Source organism: Xenopus laevis, chromosome 5S, assembly GCF_017654675.1.
Source record: "Xenopus laevis strain J_2021 chromosome 5S, Xenopus_laevis_v10.1, whole genome shotgun sequence".
NCBI lineage: Eukaryota > Metazoa > Chordata > Amphibia > Anura > Pipidae > Xenopus > Xenopus laevis.
The window spans coordinates 50876301-50894921 of record NC_054380.1 but is presented as its reverse complement, the minus strand read 5'-3'; the positions used below and the strand labels follow the sequence as shown (position 1 = coordinate 50894921).

Sequence of the window (18621 nt, the reverse complement as noted above, 5' to 3'; positions counted from 1 at the left end):
AAACAACTAAAATATCATACAGATGATAAAACGAAATCATGATTTTGTACTGAATTACACATTGAAAATCTGTGGGTAGATATAAAATTGTATGTTTGGAAATGAAAGTTACTTTGCAGGGCCGTGATGTTTACCTTTGCACCAACATTTATGCATGACAGGCAGACAGTTCAGGGACGCTGCAGACACTGTAGACAGAGAGGCAGGCAATGAGTGAGTTGATGGGAGGGGAAAGAATAGTAATTGGCTACTGCAGAAACAGACAAGATGAAGCAACCAGAAAAAGAGAGCAAGGCATAGCATTAAAAACCATACAGTGTGAGGGAGGGGGTGAGAAAAACTGCAGCAACCAACAGTATAATGTAGGTGATTAACCGTATAGCTTCTGTGAGTCCATAGTCTCACAATGAAGAAACATTCTGCAAGGGTGGCTCCTCTCAGCGCTTGTACCAGCCCGGTTCTTACTCTCACCAGAGTGGAAGGTAATTCTTGTATCTGCAGCAACTGCAAAAATGGGAAGGTGGGGACAAGATTACCCTGTGGGGCATCTGCAATCAGATCAACATCTAATTCTTGGATACTTGCGGGCACTGAACTTGGTATGTTTGGAACACTTGAACAAACAAACTAAAAAATATATATTTGCATATTATTACTAAATAGACTATGGGACACAGAATCCATGCAGTTTACTCTTAATGTGCATTATACCAGTTTACAGTTATTCCATTTCTATTTTCTGCTCATTTAATTACGTCTCACTGAACATAATAACAAATGCCACTTTCAGGTTTGAGTTAATGCACTACCGATTTCTCTGGAAATCTGTGTTTTTTAGATGTTAATTATCTTGTGGCATGGTTACTTCATTAACTTCATTCTTCTAAAAAAAATTCAGTTTCAGTTATCCAAACTTGTCTGTATATGCATTTATATGTTACTGCGGCATGCTCCACTAGAAGGTCAATTTCAATTACTGGGAAATCTGAGATATACATATGAGTTGCTGTAAGAAATGCGTTCGCATATTTTTGTAAACATGTACTTATTTTTTAAAATGAAGACCCATTATTGTGGGCATTAAAATTATTGGAGCTGGTACATTCTTCCCTTATTTGTGATGGATTCTCTGCATACATTAGTTTCCAACCTCAATCCAAAAACATACAGAAACAGGATCTCTACATGCCCCATACGTATTGGGCATCAAACCGTTGAAAGACCCACAGCATTTATATTTAGCATGTACCTAAGGACATGTGGGTGTTAAGAGCCAGCTTTGAGACAATCTCCATAAATGTCATAAAAATTATAACTTAAGCAAAGCTTTTTAGTTTGGTTCTGGAGAGTAAAGACTTGCCTTAGCTATTTTGAATTTGTCTGGAGCTGTACTTTTAAAAACAATATATGGTTTTCTTTGGTCAAGAAGGGTGTTCTCTCAGTAGCTGATATGTCAACAATATTTTCATTGGGCCTCTGCATGCCACATAATTGGGCAATCATATACATATTGGGAGTACTAATCTAAGGCCCATTTGCTATAAATTAAGAAAAGCACTCTATAAATTGCTGGGGCTTTATAAATAAATAGCAATGGTGATGATCAAGCTATTCACTGTTAGGGTGTTCCTAAGGACATTTGGAGATACTGTAAGATGCTAAATAATAAAAGCTTTGAGGTGATTTTTCAGAAATATCATAAAAATGCAAACTTTAGAAAAGTTTAGCAGCATAGTAGTTTGGAGTACATATTTTTTATGGGGTGAGGAAAGACAGGTGAGAATGAAGGTGGGGGGCTGTTTATAATCTGTTCTGCTATAAATATGCTGCTACCTTCGGCTGCGATTGCAGTGTAAATTGTTATAGTTGATTAAGTTCTTTCTTGGAGGATGTTTGCTTTTGTTTCCAGTCTTGCCATATTTGGTAGGTGAGCTACATTTTGGTTATGGAGGGTGCATTTCTTATTGCTAGTTTTTTGTATGTTCGATTAATCTGTTAAATTAATCAGTTTCTCTACTGTTGGTATGTCTGGGGATTTCCAGCATCTGGGTATTAGTAGTCTAGCTGAGGTGAGTATGTGGAATAAAAATGTCAATAGATAAGGAGGGTAGTTTTGTAATCCATGGTTAAAAAGTGCTAATGCGAGAGGTGAATTGAGTTGTTGAAACAATTCTGATACTTTTCCAAAAGAGGGGGGGGTTTCTGGACATGCCCACCATATACGGATTAGTGTCCCTTCAGTTTTGTTTCATCTCCATCAATTTGCGTAGACAGATGGAAACATGCGATGGGGTATATTAGGTGTTTTATATCATCTGTATTGTATAGTATTTTGTTCTGGTTTTCAATGTGATTGGTACATTTGGACTATTTGAGAGGGGAGTTTGCTGCTTGTATCCAGTGGCGGAACTACCGGGGGAGCAGGGGGTGCGAGCGGGCCAGGGCCTGCACCCCCTCAGGGCCCCCCGGCAGTCCGTTCGCCGCTGAAAATGCGGCCAAATGCGGCCGTACGGAGGGGGCGGGCCCGGCTGTGCGTCATGCACCTCAGGATCACGCACCCTCTAGGATCGCTACTGCTTGTATCCACTGAAATAGTTTAGTGATATGTGTAGGTCTTGTTTCCATTTAATAATGTGGCTTAGTTTTTCAGTGGCTGGGTGTTCTGATAAAATCATAGTTATTTGAAGTCAATTTGTTGGTGTGAGTATTCTTTTAGGTGTGGAGAAAGGAGATGCTTTATTTGAATAAATTTGTATAGGTCATGTTTGGCCAAGTTAAATTGGGTCTGGAGGAACTTAAGGGTGTTGAATAGGAGTTCAGTTTTGCTAAAGCTGTTTAAAGGGGTTTTTCACCTTTTAGGGGCCGATTCACTAAGCTCGAGTGAAGGATTCGAATGAAAAAAATTCGAATTTCGAAGTATTTTTTTGGTACTTCGACCATCGAATTGGTTAAATTCGTTCGAATACGAACGAAATCGAACGAATCGAACGAAAAATCATTCGACTATTCGACCATTCGATAGTCGAAGTACTTTCCCTTTAAAAAAAACTTCGACCCCCTACTTCGGCAGGTAAAACCTACCGAAGTCAATGTTAGCCTATGGGGAAGGTCCCCATAGGTTTGCTAACCTTTTTTTGATCGAAGGATTTTCCTTCGATCGTTGGATTAAAATCGTTCGAATCGTTCGTTTCGAAGGATTTAATCGTTCGATCGAACGAAAAATCGTTCGATCGATCGAACGAACGTTTAGCGCTAAATCCTTCGACTTCGATATTCGAAGTCGAAGGATTTCATTTCGAGGGTCGAATTTCGAAGTATTTTTTACTTCGAAATTCGACCCTTAGTGAATCTGCCCCTTAGTATGATGTGGAGAGTGATATTCTGAGATAATTTGCATTTGATTTTCATTTTTTATTATTTGTGGTTTTCTAATTATTTAGCTTTTTATTCGGCAGCTCTCCAGTTTGCAGTTTCAGCAATCTGGTTGCTAGGGTTCAAATTAACCATGCATTGATATGAATAAGTGATTGGAATTTTAATAGGAGAGGGTCTGAATAGAAAGATGAGTAATAAAAAGTAGCAATAACAATAAATGTGTAGCTTCACAGAGCATTTATTTTTAGATGGGGTCAATGACCCCTAGACAATGACCCCCTACAGCAGGACAATGCTTCTTTACCCAGGGACCAAAATAATTATTTCAACTTGTGAGTCAGAACCAGTTAATTTTTAAAATGATTATTTTGCATTGTAGGAGAAAATGTGACTTTATTCAGAGGGATCATGGTGACCCACTATAAATAGCATGGGCCCCATTGTAGGGCTAAGAATCCCCGCAGTAGGTGTTTTCAAATCTTTATTTATCATGTATATAATGAGAAAATCTGGTTAAAGACTGTAATGAAACAAATATTGTGGTAGAGTAACAAACTTTAAACTTTCACTTGCTAATGTTGATGCTTTCATTTTCTTTACCATGCTTAGAAAATGTGATATTCTTTAAAAGAAAGTGAAAAGGGAACATGTACGTTCAGTACAAATTGCAGTAGTTGCAGCCTCACGAGGCCCTGCATGGGCACAACTAAGTAAATGTTTTGTCACAGGAAGGTGCTTGCAGTAAATTAACTATAAAGGGTGTTTTAAAAGCATATTGCCATCCTATGTCTGACTGATGGGGTCTGGGCCCACTAGGGCTGCCACATCAGGGGCCCACCAAAAATCTCTTCCCTCTGCTATCGCATAACTACCTTAACGCACATTATTTCTTCATGCGGTGGGGTGGGGTCAGGAAGGAACAATGGCTCTGCCAGTCCTGGGAAAAAGGTCTAGCCCTGCGGGGCCTACAAGGGCCCAGTCCGACCCTGCTGCCATTGTATATTGTCCCCATAAAATACCATTTATTTTTAAATAAATTGTAATTTTCTGTAACATGAGGGGTTCAGATAAGAATTTATTATATATTTTATAAAGTAAGTTAAAGGCATCTGTTGCTTCCACTAAACTTCCTTACATTTACATTTTCAGCCATGGTCTTCAATGCAGCAGTAAAGTTCATGTAAAAGGCACAGTTACACCAACAAATTAGAGTGTTTTACAGTAAAATAAATATTGCTGTTGCCATGTACTGGTAAAATACGTGTTTGCTTCTGAAAAAAACACTTTATATAAAGAAGCAGCTGTGTAAGAGCTTATCAGTTATCTGCTATGTGACCTGTGCCTTTTCTAATTTTTTTAGTGTACATGAATGTGATAGGGACCTTAGATTGTAAGCTCCACTGGTGCAATATCAGAACTATATAAATTGTAATTTAAAAGCTGGCCATATAACTTTTACCTTATTACGTCCAAGCTTTGGAAAATAAATGTTACAGTTTTCATAGTAATATTGTATTAATAATTTACATACATATACAGTATATATTTGGTGCAAACTTAAGTAAATAAGCAACAAATATTGTTAGGGTGTTGAATATTCTTTAGTTGCCTGGCATTATGATTTTATTTTATATTAACTGAACCTTACATTCATTTCTTAGTTGACCTGTCGAAACCAATTTACAGTTAAGAATGTTGGGATAAATATCAAAGAATTTTAAAATTTACAACCCAGTATAGATGAAAATTATGAAAATTCAATATACCATGTTAGTTTGGGATTTGCTTATTAGAAGTGGTTGGTAAAGGCATCCTGTCATCACATAACTGAAAAGCCAAGTATATTAACATTATTAAATATAATATTAATTAATATTAATAATAATAATAATAATAATATTGTTACCTTTCAAACGAGAACATATGATTTACTAACAGTTTTTTTTTGTATAGCAGATGACCATTCTCCAACATCGACTGTTCCTACTGAAGCACATATACAGGCTGCCATAGAAGCAAATGGACCATGTCATCAGTGCTTTTTGAAATATTCCATTACACAGATAAAAAAGTGCTCTTGGGGGATTGCCATAATCCTGTGTGTTTGCTCATCTTGGTCAGGGTCAACACAACTTGCAAAATCAACACTCAGCAGATTTGATGCACCATTTACTCTTACATGGTTTTCAACCAACTGGAACTTTTTCTTCTTTCCTATATATTATGTTGGATACATCCTGAAATCTAATGAAAAGCAGTCTCCCAAGCAAAAATACAAGTAAGTTCTCTACCCTCTCCCTCTCTAAAAAGTTCTGAAAGTAACATATGCCACTCATTTCAGGTACCTATCTCTAATTTACAGATATGGGATCCACAGAATACAGATATACAATTTTCAGGCCTAATTAAGCACAGATTTAGTAAATAAGTGAAAATTAGTGTGGGTGGCAAAAATATTATGATTGTTTTTTTAAATATTTTCAGTAGACTTAAGGAATGGTGTTCCTAATTACAGAAAAAATGTTAATTCACTGTACAAGAAATCCCAGTTCTAAACATTCAAGTTAATAATTCCAATACAAGTAAGTTGATTTCACCCTGAAGTGCAAAATATAATTTTACTTTGTAAGCAGAATTCAAAAGTTGTGGCAATCACCTTTGTCAGAAAATCACGAAGAATGCATAAAATTTACTGCAAGTACAAAAATGTGTAATACTTTTTTTTTCCAACCATAAAATATTTAAAAGAATATTATGGGGCATTCCACAATCTTTACCAGTTTCTTTGCTCTATTTCATTTTGGGCAGATTTATCAAGGGTTGAATTTCGAATTTGAAAAACTTCAAAATTCTAATTCAAAAAGACCAAAATTAAAATTGAAGGTTTTTTTTGGCTGAATAGGCCTGTTTTCAATCAAATAGGTCTGTTTTCAATTGAATTCGAATCGTACAATTCCTAAAAAAATCTTTTTCAAAGTCCACCAATTGACTTCAAATAGGTTCTAGGAGGTCCCCCATAGGCTAAAACAGCAATTCAGCAGGTTTTAAATGGCGAATGGTTGAAGTTGAATTTTTATATAGACAGTACATGATAAGTTTCAAAATTCAAATTTTTTCAAATTCAAACTGAGGTTCACAAAAGTACACAAAATTAGCTTGAAATTCAAATTTTTAAAATTCGAATTTTCACTTCAACCTTTGATAAACCTGCCCCTAGATATCATTTGCCACTTTGCTACACTTTGTAAAATCATTGGGAAATACTTTTATGGCAAAATTATAAATCGCATGCAAAGAAACTGTTATGCTAGAGGTTTCATTTTTAAAATGTTTTCCCAATACTTAAAGTCTTTTAGGCATGGGTGACAGGCAAGGTCGGACTGGGCCGGCGGGACACTGGGTAAAACCCAATGGGCCCCTGCCGGGCCAGACTAGCTTCCCTAATCTGCCAAGCCCCAAAACAAAAATGTGTGGTGTTTTGTGTGCCACCGTTTGCACATGCGCGTTGGGGCACCTGGAAGTTTGCAACCCGTTGGGCCCCCAGTGCTCCAGTCCGACCCTAGTGACAGGAGCTACTTTTATAGATAAACTCCCCCAAATAGGGTGAGCACATTTACAGTTTACCTATTCCATGCCCCTGTACCTGGCTAATATGTGCATAGTTTTTAATGACTGATGACATGAATGGCACACACACACATTACAGCAGCACGAGGTTAAAGAGCACAGTAATGATTTAAAAGAGACATTTTGTGTGAAAAAGTAGAACATACCGGTATATTATACTCTTTTAAATATAGAATAATTGTGCTTAAAAAAGTAGCGTTTCAGACTGATTTATTGAATATTTCTGCAATAATCCTGTGACGCCCATCTGTTCCACTTCCTGCTCCCTGAATTCTCTGGCTGTGCAGGGGAGCTGGCAGCACTCAGCACCCTGCACTGTAGGACAGGAACCAATCAGCAGCTAACAGGACCTGATAGGGAACTGAAGCATGTCTTTGCTTGTGTGACTGCAGCGCTTTGATTAGCTGTCCCCCTACTACTGTGCTTCTGGCAGCGACTATTAGGACACGCCCACCCTTCATTTGAAACATGGACAGGGACCAGAGAACATCTATGGGGAGGTCCAATAAAGGGGACATTTTTGAAGGCAATATTAATTTACAGCCAAAAGTAAAACCAGCACCATATATTTTCCATTATTGCTTACAAAATTTGGGCTTTTTAAATGATCCTATATGTCTCATTTAATATTCTTCTACATTTTGCTGGCGCCTGCTTTCCTTCCTGCCCAGCTACTGTGGAGAACACTGTACACCGTACATCCCTACTTGATGCAATTTAGACTTCAATACTGAAGTACTGTGGATCCATAAAGGGGAACTAAGAGCTAATAAATAATTAAGGGAAATAAGGGATGTCATTCTAAGCAACTATCCAATATACATTTTCAAACATTTTGATTTGTAAATGTAATTGCAACAGAATATTTGTTTAACCCTTTCTTTTCTCTAGTTAATTTCGCAGAATTCAGTACATTTTCAGGTCTGTTAATCAGCTGCATTATTTCAGTCTGAATCTAAAGTATAAAGAATAGAAGTATAGAGAACATGTATTAAGTCCTATACCTTGCAGCCCCTAACCCACACCAGTCTATGCTTCTGAATGGTATTTGTGGTATTCCAGGGATGGTGTCCACCATACATCTTCACTGTATTCAGCAGAGCAAGGAACAACTCTTGCAATCCATTCTAGAAGCTCATTCTAAAGGGCAAGGTGCACATGTTGCCATTTTGCTTAAGAGATGGGATAACTGGTAGCTCAATCTCACGTGAGCCTGCAGCTTTCTTTAGACATAGGAGAAACTGCACACAGACACCATGCTTCTCTTGCTTCAAGAAGACATAAGTTTATTAACACTTCTGCAGTAGCAGACAAAGATCATGTTGCATGACACTGTATCAGTATAAGATTACTATGGGATCTGTATGAGAGCACATCCATTAATGCATATCTTAACACCCCCACTTGCTCTCATATTACAGAAAGATATATGTAGCATAAATGTATAGTGCACTGGTTTATACTCCAAATATGTAATGCACAAATTATCCCAGTGTAAACTTTGTTACTGGCTTAGTCATAACATCTGCTACCATTTGTTTGTGGAACAATACTCAAGAGTTCTCTTTCCCTCACTTAGTACAGATTTAAGAAAATGGTATTTGATATCAACATGTTTGCATCTTTGACGGCAAACCGGGTTCTTTGCGAGGGTATTGCACCTTTATTATCTTCAAAATGGTTTACTGTTTCATATTGACATTCACTGTCCATTTCTTTGAGTAACTGCACAATGTATAAACTCTCGTGTGTGGTAGTAGCCAGTGCTATATATTCAGTCTCACAGGAAGACTTGTTTGTTTGACTTGCAAGAAATCAGTGCACCATTTGTGGATAGACTAGAACAATATCCTGTTGTGCTTCTTCTGTCATTTAGGTCTGAGGCCCAACTAGCATCACTATATGCCTCAAGTTTTAAGTTCTCCTTACGTTTTCTGTAGCTTAACTCAAAATCAAAAGTACCTTTCAAGTATCACATGTTTAGCTTTGTATGTTTAAGATCCATTTGCATTGCTTTTTATTGCATAGACCCATCTACCCCCCCCCCCACTGCATGTTTACCTTCTGGTAGAGTGGTCAGTCTTAATGTATCATTCTCTTTTTTAGTAAGTCTATTTCATCTTTCATTGCATTAAGCCATATCTGTGACTGGGGTGAAGTTATGGCTTCTCTAAAAGTTTGTGGTACATCATGTGCTCTGTAACAGTAGTCAATGTTTGTCAGTATCTTATCATTACAATCTGACTTTAGTACATAGTGATGTCATATGAGGGGCTTTTCTGTCCCTTTTGGGTTATCTTGTCCTGTATTTAGCCATTACCATTGCCCTCTGCACTCTCATCTTCAGATACTGGGACCTCCCTTGGATTTGTGTTTAATATAGGACTTATACATCTTTCCCTATATATGTCATCATCAGCATCTAACAGTTTGAGTTTGTCTCTCAGTCACACTCTTTGTAATTATTTTTACTAGCCTGTGTTTAAATACCTTTCCAGTGCTTAGGCAATACACTTTGAGTCTAGTTTTTTTCTGTCATACTGGAATGCAAAGCATTCTGACCCAAAAGTTTTCATCTTTGATAGATTAGGCTTTCTCCTAGTTAGCATGTAGTATGGAGTTTGCCTTAAATGATTGTTCAAACACCTGTTGCGAATCATAGCAGCAGTCATTACGCACATGTCCATAACTCTTTTGGAAATTTACTCTCAAATAACATACACCATGACATCTCAAATAGTGTTCTCCAATTTTTCTCTGCAGTCCCACTTTGGTGGGGTGAGTAAGGTGCTGAGGTTTCATGTATTATGCTCTTCTTACTGAGCAGTGACTGTAAATTCTGTGCCATTATCAGACCGTATACATTTGTTAGTCCCATAGGGGGCAGTATCAGCAATTAACTTTTATGTGGCTAATACTGTATCACTCTTATTTTTAGAAAGTACAGGTATAGGATCCCTTATCCGGAAACCCGATATCCAGAAAGCTCCGAATTACGGAATGGCTGTCTCCCATAGACTCCATTTTATCCAAATAATCCAAACTTTTAAAAATGATTTCCTTTTTCTCTGTAATAATAAAACAGTAGCTTGTACTTCATCCCAAATAAGATATAAGTAATCCTTATTAGAAGCAAAACCAGCCTATTGGGTTTATTTAATGTTTAAATGAGTTTCTAGTAGACTTAAGGCACGAAGACCCAAATTACGGAAAGATCCGTTATCCGGAAAACCCCAGGTCCCGAGCATTCTGGATAACAGGTCCCATACCTGTACACAAATACTGCACCAGCGTAATCATCAGTAAATGCTATGGCATATCTAAAATAATCTTTTGCTATTGGCTCTATGGGGCCTGCTAAATCAGTGTGTACTAGTTCAAGTGATTGTTTGGTGTCAGACTCTTTGTTTCTGTTCTGAACAAATTTTCCCTGGGTACAAATTTCACAATTTAGGTTAGACTTACCAACCCAACCCTTAATCTTCATTCCATCAATTACACTTTGTAGTTTTAAAAGTTCATCATAATTACAGTGACCGAGGATTTCATGCCAGGTTTGAATATCTTAACAACCATGACAACTGTCACCAGTCTCTTCAAAAGTGTTCAGATAATAAAGTCGATTATATTTCTTGATGGTGAATTTGGTACCATTCCTATGGATCAGTTCACTCCCATCTTGCTGAAATTTAACAGATGCACCGTTGCTTGTTGCTGCTTCAACAGAGAAAATGTCATGTGGATATGTGGGGATATACAGTACATTTAGTAATGTTGTCTTTACTCTGTTCCCTTTGCTGTCAGTCAGGCACACTTCTTCGTTACCTCTCCTCAGTGCTACACCAGAAGTCTTTTTACCATCCGCCAACTCCATGTAGTGGTTTTCTGGCTTGAATGTCTTATCAAATCTTTTAAACTTTTTAATGTTTATAATCACTTATTTTGAAGGTAAATGTTTGCTCTGTGTCATCAGCTGCTTGCTTTACATTGTCCCATCCCTTGCGTCTGCAAAATGCCTCTTTATGTGTCGGGCTCTTGCAATAGTTACACCACTGTGACCTTCTTTTATTTAGTTTGCTTGGTTATGCATTTGCTTTGTGGCCCTTTTGGTCACAGTTGTAACAGACAGGGCTAATGTTGCCTCTCTCCGTTACTGTTATAACAGGTGTGCTGTCCTGCATCACTTTATCAGTGTTTGGGCTGAGACACGGTATTTCTCAGTGTCCTCAAAACTTCTTAACTGTGTTTTAAACTCAGTAAAAGTCACTTTTCCATCACCTTGTGTGATATGGACAGCAAAGGGTTTAAATGATTCAGGTAGGCCCTTAAGAATCATTGCAATCAATAGTCCATCACTCAGTGTCTCTCCAGCTTTTCTTAGTGCTGAAATCGCTGTTTCTGCACATATTATATAGTCTGTGACACTTTCATTTGCAGCTTTCTGACGAGATGTTAACTCTGTATATAAGATAATAATCTGTGGCTTACCTTTGCCAGCATTGTGGTTTCTCAGGATTTAAAGCACTTTCCTTCCATCATCAGCTGCTTCTCTCATAATCAGAGACAGACTTTTATCATCCAAAAATTTAATTAACTCAGCATAAGCCTCCTCTTTCTTACTTCTGTTATCATCCAAGTCTGTGTCCTCTGTGGGTTCATGCAGGATGGTTTCTTTAAGATTCATCAGGCAAATGTGGCCTAGAAACTTTGTGTCCCATAGTTCATAGTTCTTTTCATCTCCATCAAATATCAGCCTGCTCCATCAGTTTCCTTCCTATCTCCTGCGCCCATAACCTGTTGTCATTCTGCTTAAGAGATGGGATAACCTTTCAATTCTGGACCTCGTAGACACCCAAAACACCTTTTCTCTGGGTGGAAGCCGGGAGGTTTTTGAAAATATCGTTACTGTGGTAGTTTTTCTAAAGATCAGGAAATGTACAGATAACTACCCCTCTTAAAACTTTATCCCACAATACCCAGGGTTTAAATTCACCACATAAAAGAACCTTAGCCTTTAATTATTATCAAAAAGTGTATGCTGAAATAATACTTTTTTTTTACAACTTTTTTTCTCTACAGACCATGCTCCACACTTCCCTAATTTTTATTTGGAGTAGCTATTTGTTTTTTGAAAAGGCTACACTTCCACCCCCTGAAACAAATTCCAGATCCAAATGATCGCTACTTAATTTTAGTTGGAGAGCTAGAACACGTTACGATCACCTTAGTTTGTTATTATGCCCCCAATCAACAACAATAATCTTTTTTTCTGTATACTGGGGGAAAAATGTTTAAATCATCAAAAAGGTGAATTAATTTTAGCAGCAGACATAAACTTGTGCCTATCCTTTACCTTGGATAATTCTAAAAGCTCTCCACTCACACATACCAATTATCTAACTTAGACAGTAGACAGTACTGCAGTAAAGAGATTGTTTGATTGATCTTCAGGTAGCTGGTGTTTGGCAAAAACATCATTCAAAAATAAGGAACTATTCTATCCTCACTTAGTCTATAGGAGAATTGATCATATCTTTTTGTCTACAATACTGATACCAGACGTACAAGATGCGGACATACTCTCTATGGCATGGTCTAACCATTCAACCACTATGGTGAACTTAATACATTTAATACTTAAACCTAACTAATCTAAATGGTGGCTACTCTGCTACAGGCTCCTCATTTGAACAAGTTAAACAAGCTTTAACCAACTATTTTAAAGAGAATCTAGGTTCGATCACATCCCCAATTACTTTATGTGAAGCACATTATGCTGTAATGCGAGGAGTTTTCATTTAAATAGCTTCCCAACGCAAGAAGGTAAAACCATTAAAACTCCAACCTTTGGCACAACAATTCTCTGCCCTTGAACAACTTCATAAAACTAACCCTAACCCTGCAATACATTGGCAATTAAGGGACGTGTCCACAGAATTTAATGTTTTGCGAAGTTGATACGACCATCAGATGGGCTAACCAAAATTTTTATACAACAAGACAGATACTTTATTAGCTAGGAAACTTAAGGGCCTAGACATTTCCTCTACTAATCCCCATAAAATTAAAAAAAAATAGGGAATTTAAAAGGCCATCCCTCAAATATCTGGGATACAACTTTCTGGTAAATAGTATAAAGCCTGTTTTTTGCAGATGATGTTGTTCTTACACTTACCAAACCTCTCACCTCTCTGCCATACTTGACAGACCTGTTAGATCACTTAGTTCAAATTTCAGGCCTTGCCGTTAACAATTCAAAATCAGAAGCACTGAGTTTAAATTTACCAACCCACGTGACCAAACTTATTTGATTAAACTTTGAGTAATCCTTGAATACGTCACATTTGAACTACTTAGGAATCCAATTAAAATCACAACTATCAACCCTTTACAAAAAGAATTATCTTTCCATGTGGAAGAAAATTAAACTTCTACTGACACAATGGAACAAACATAAAATGTCATCGTTAGGCCAAATTAATGCAGTTAAGGTGGTGATTTTGCCTAAGTTACTGTATCTTTTCAGTTCCCTACCTATTCCAGTGCCCAAGAAGGATCTGGTAATGTTGCAAATATTCTTTACCAGTTTTGTTTGGGCTAATGGATTTAATAGGATCTCAGGGGTGACCTTACAAAAAAGTAAAAGAAATAGAGGCATTGCTCTTCCCAATTTATTGAAATACTACCAAGCAGCCCAACTGGCTCCATTTGTTCAAATATACTTCCTCTCTCCTCCCATTTGGGTCCAAATGGAAAAAGTACTAATACATCTAATCTCCCCAGCAGCTCTTCCCTGGATAAAAAAGTCTGATATCTGAGTTTATGAAGCATATTCTAACTATTTATGACTCAAATATCAAATATTCTCCAGATTTAAAAAACTCAAGCCTGCCGTGCCTCTCTGGGGAAACCCAGAATTCCCACTGGGTTTGGTAACTGCCCCTTTTAAGTGGTGGCACTCGAGCCACATTAACTATATTAAAGATTCAGCTTACTGGTAAAATATCTTGGACAGGCTTTAAGAATAAATTTCAACCGCCTACTATTGAAAAGTCCAACATTATTTACATTCAATATATAAAAATTCAGTCTTGCCCACTGGCTCAGCATTTGAGATAGTATGTGTGGCACATCTGCACTCAAAAGTTTTAATTTCCTTATTGTATCGTGTAATGTCACAAACTGATAACCATAATGTCATATCATTTAATGTCTGGTGCAAAAAACAAATATACACTGGTGCAACAAAAGCCATGAATTTCAGAAAAGCTAATTTTAGTGCCTCAAGGCTGCCCTTCAGAGCATTGATTGGGGCATTATGTTTTCAGATAAAAAATGGTTGTCATTTAAAATTATATTAAATTGTGTAGCCTCACGCACTTTTATGTACCTATTTCACTACTCTGTCCCATCCAACATGGCGGCTAAGTAACCCCCACACTGCCCCTCCCAACATGGCGACTACTTACTCCCTATACTATAGTATTGAACCTTTTGCCTTAACCCCGCCCCCCTTTGATGCACTTCCTGTTTGTAAGATGCTGGTTCCCCTCCAAACTCTCACTATAAAAGACACTCAGGCGTCCTTCGCCGGCACAGAGGCACTAAGTGTGTATACTACTGCCAGATGGTGAGTCTTGTTATTTATTACCACACACCACTCTATGCCTTATCTGTTTTGTTAGTTATGACTTTATATTAACTTTGCAGCCCCACTAAGTTTTTGCTCACTGCACTTCCTTTTTACCCTATTTACTGCACTTCACCTCTATAATTGTTGTATTCTCTAATACCTATCAACCTTTACTTTGGTATATCCCAAAACCCCCCCATTTTTTTTAATAGCTAACCAATCCCTGCACCATACCTTTATCCCAGAATAATGACTACCATACATATTTTTGTAATACTAAAAAAGCGTTTGTTTTGACGAATAAGCATACAGCATACTATTTGTCACTTTGGTCTCTGAAATTCACAGCTGTAACTCCTATGTTTATTGCCTGAAGAAGCAGGTCTGAGCCCGTGAAACGCGTTGTACTGATTGGAGTTCGTTAATATATTTTGACTGCTTAATTACAGTCGTTTTGTGTCTGCTTGGAGGAGGTAAGTCCACTACTGCCTCCTCTGATTACCAAGTTTTGGTTTATATCCTTTTATTCTTTTGGCGCCTCTGTTCTTTTTATACAATACTAAGTCCACCCTGGGTGGAGGGTTGATACCCTTTTTCTATCTACAGAGAGCGACTTCTTAATCCTGAGTGGGGTCAGGACAATCTCCCCACCTGCCTTTACAGTGGTTGCCTATTGGTAACCCTGGTTTGTGAGTATATGTTATCTACTCTTATTTCATTATCCCTTACCAATACATATTACACTATTGTGGCTCTTTGTGTTCCTTTTGTTTATTAACCCTTTAAGTGCCAGCAGAATTTCACATTTTGGTTCCGCGAAATGCCAGCCGTTTTTGAAACATTTGTGCTCTCTCACTTTAGTGGCATTTTCTGAGGGGAAACCTATAGTTTACCTAGGAAAACTATACATTGTTTTTTTCGGGAGAAACTGAGCTTTCTAAATCTGCCTGAGTTGTCATGTATTTCCACCTCTGCAAAAAGATTTATAGCTTTAAATACAAAAAAAAAATGAAAAAATCCTATTTTTCACAATATATGCATTTATACCAGAAAAATATTTCATTTTACGCATGAAAATCCAACTGATTTGGAAAGCCTCGTGTTTCACGAACGTGCCAATACCAGATATGTATAGTTTTAGCCAGATTTAGGACATCTGTACAGCCAAAACTCCCGGCAGTATATTACCGAATTTTGAAAGCAGAAGGCAGAAAACGGCATACTTTAGATTCCAAGGCCACAAAATCCTGAAACTGTAGGTTTACCCCAGAAAACCATATATTTTTAGAAAGTACACATTCTGCGGATTCCAAAATGGGTAACTATGTCTTTCTACTCCTAACTACCAAACATCAAAGCTTGTCTGAATGTAGCGGTTTTTATAAAAATGTATCAAAATTTTGAAAAATCACTTCAAAGGTTTTATTTTGCTGCTCCGCATATCACACACTATATTAGATACCAAGAAAAAGCACCCTGAATATGATTGCCAGGGGTCCACTGAACAGTTTGATCCCCATTGTGCATAGGTTTACCAAAGTACCTGGCATTTAGAGACCCCAATATGAAGTTAGCACATCCAAATTGTCCAGGACTTTACTTCAGCTACTGAAAAATTAACACATTGACTGCATTTTTTGTGGGGTAAAAACACAGAAAAATAGGTTTACCCCCCAAAACCATATATTTTTGGAAAGGACACATTCTACCGAATCTAAAATGGGTACCCATGCCTTTCTGCTCCAAACTACTGAGTCGCAAGGCTTTCCCAAAATTGTCGGTTTTGGTGAAATATCTGAAAATTGCCTCAAAGCTTCAACTTCCCAGCACCATATCACCCATGTATCATTAGGTACCAAGAAAAAGCACCCTAAATATGATTGCCAGGGGTCCTCCAAACAGTTTGGTGCCCATTGTTCATAGCTTTACCAAAGTATCTGGCATTTAGAGACCCCAAAATGAATCTAGCGCATACAAATAGTCCTGTGGGTAACTTCAGCTAATGAAAAATCAACACATTGACTGCATTTTTTGTGGGGTAAAAACACAGAAATATAGCTTTACCCCCAAAACCATATGTTTTTGGAAAGGACACATTCTACCGAATCTAAAATGGGTACCCATGCCTTTCTGCTCCATACTACTTAGTCGCAAGGCTTTCCCAAAATTGTCTGTTTTGGTGAAATATCTGAAAATTGCCTCAAAGCTTCAACTTCCCAGCACCATATCACCCATGTATCATTAGGTGCCAAGAAAAAGCCCCCTAAATATGATTGCCAGGGTTCCTCCAAACAGTTTGGTGCCCATTGTTCATAGTTTTACCAAAGTATCTGGCATTTAGAGGCCCCAAAATGAAGTTAGCTCATACAAATAGTCCTGTGGGTAACTTCAGCTAATGAAAAATCAACACATTGACTGCATTTTTTGTGGGGTAAAAACACAGAAATATAGCTTTACCCCCAAAACCATATATTTTTGGAAAGGACACATTCTACCGAATCTAAAATGGGTACCCATGCCTTTCTGCTCCATACTACTGAGTCGCAAGGCTTTCCCAAAATTGTCTGTTTTGGTGAAATATCTGAAAATTGCCTCAAAGCTTCAACTTCCCAGCACCATATCACCCATGTATCATTAGGTGCCAAGAAAAAGCCCCCTAAATTTGATTGCCAGGGTTCCTCCAAACAGTTTGGTGCCCATTGTTCATAGTTTTACCAAAGTATCTGGCATTTAGAGGCCCCAAAATGAAGTTAGCTCATACAAATAGTCCTGTGGGTAACTTCAGCTAATGAAAAATCAACACATTGACTGCATTTTTTGTGGGGTAAAAACACAGAAATATTGGTTTACCCCCCAAAACCATATATTTTAAAGGACACATTCTACCGAATCTAAAATGGGTACCCATGCCTTTCTGCTCCAAACGACTGAGTCGCAAGGCTTTCCCAAAAATGGCAGTTTTGGTGAAATACCTGAAAATTGCCTCAAAGCTTAAACTTTCCAGCATTGTATCGTCCATGTATCATTACCAGCATAAAGCATCCTAAATATGAATGCCGGGGGTCTACTTAACAGTTTGATACCCAATAAACATAGATTTACCAAACTATGTGGCATACAGAGACCCCCAAATCCACATAGGGGATATGAATTTTCACGTGTGACACTCTGGCTACTACAACATAAGCACCCAATGAGAGCCCCTAAAAATATGGAGACCCTAGAAAACCATATATTTTCCGAAAGTACACAGTCTGACAAATCTAAAGCATGTAAAGAGATCTTTCTACTGCAAACTATCAAACCGCAAAGCAATGCTAAACATAACGCTTTTTATGAAATTTCTGAAAATAGTCACAAAGCAAGCATTTTACCCCATTATATACCCCATATTTTGTAACGTACCAGCAAAAGTCATCGTAAATATGAACGCCAGGGCTGTACTGAACAGTTTGATCCCTGATATGAAAAGATTTACCAAACTAGGTGGCATACAGAGACGCCCAAATGAAAATAGTACAAATGAATTTTCACATATGACACTCTGATTGCTACAATACAAGCACCTGGTATGTGCATTATGCACGATAAGACCTCCTAACAGTATGGAGACCCTAGAAAACTATATAGTTTCTGAAAGTACACATTCAGGCGAATCTAAAGCAAGTAATTACATCTTTCTACTGCAAACTACCAAACCACAAAGCTATGCTAAACATAAGGCTTTTTTTTTAACTTTCTGAAAATAGTCACAAAGCTTGCATTTTACCCCATTATATACCCCACATTTTGTAACGTACCAACAAAAGTCATCCTAAATATGAACGCCAGGGGTGTACTGAACAGTTTGATGCCTGATATGAAAAGATTTACCAAACTAGGTGGCATACAGAGATGCCCAAATGAAAATAGTACATATGAATTTTCACATATGACACTCTGACTGCTACAATACAAGCACCTGGTATGTGCATTATGCACCATAA

At 37.7% G+C, this 18621-nt stretch overlaps 1 protein-coding gene across 3 annotated transcripts in view; it reads left to right on the top strand.

The window, feature by feature from the left end:
* The first annotated feature begins 229 nt into the window (after positions 1-229).
* Positions 230-18621, top strand: part of LOC121394211 (putative thiamine transporter SLC35F3) — a 103766-nt gene continuing 85374 nt past the window's right edge. The window contains exons 1-2 of one of the 3 annotated variants that reach the window (XM_041564541.1): positions 230-482; positions 5329-5653. In XM_041564541.1, coding sequence (XP_041420475.1) covers positions 407-482; positions 5329-5653 — 401 coding nt within the window. In that variant the 5' untranslated portion in view covers positions 230-406. Of the gene's footprint in view, positions 600-5328; positions 5654-18621 lie in introns of all 3 variants that reach the window. The other 2 variants (XM_041564540.1, XM_041564539.1) reach the window with 2 other exon arrangements.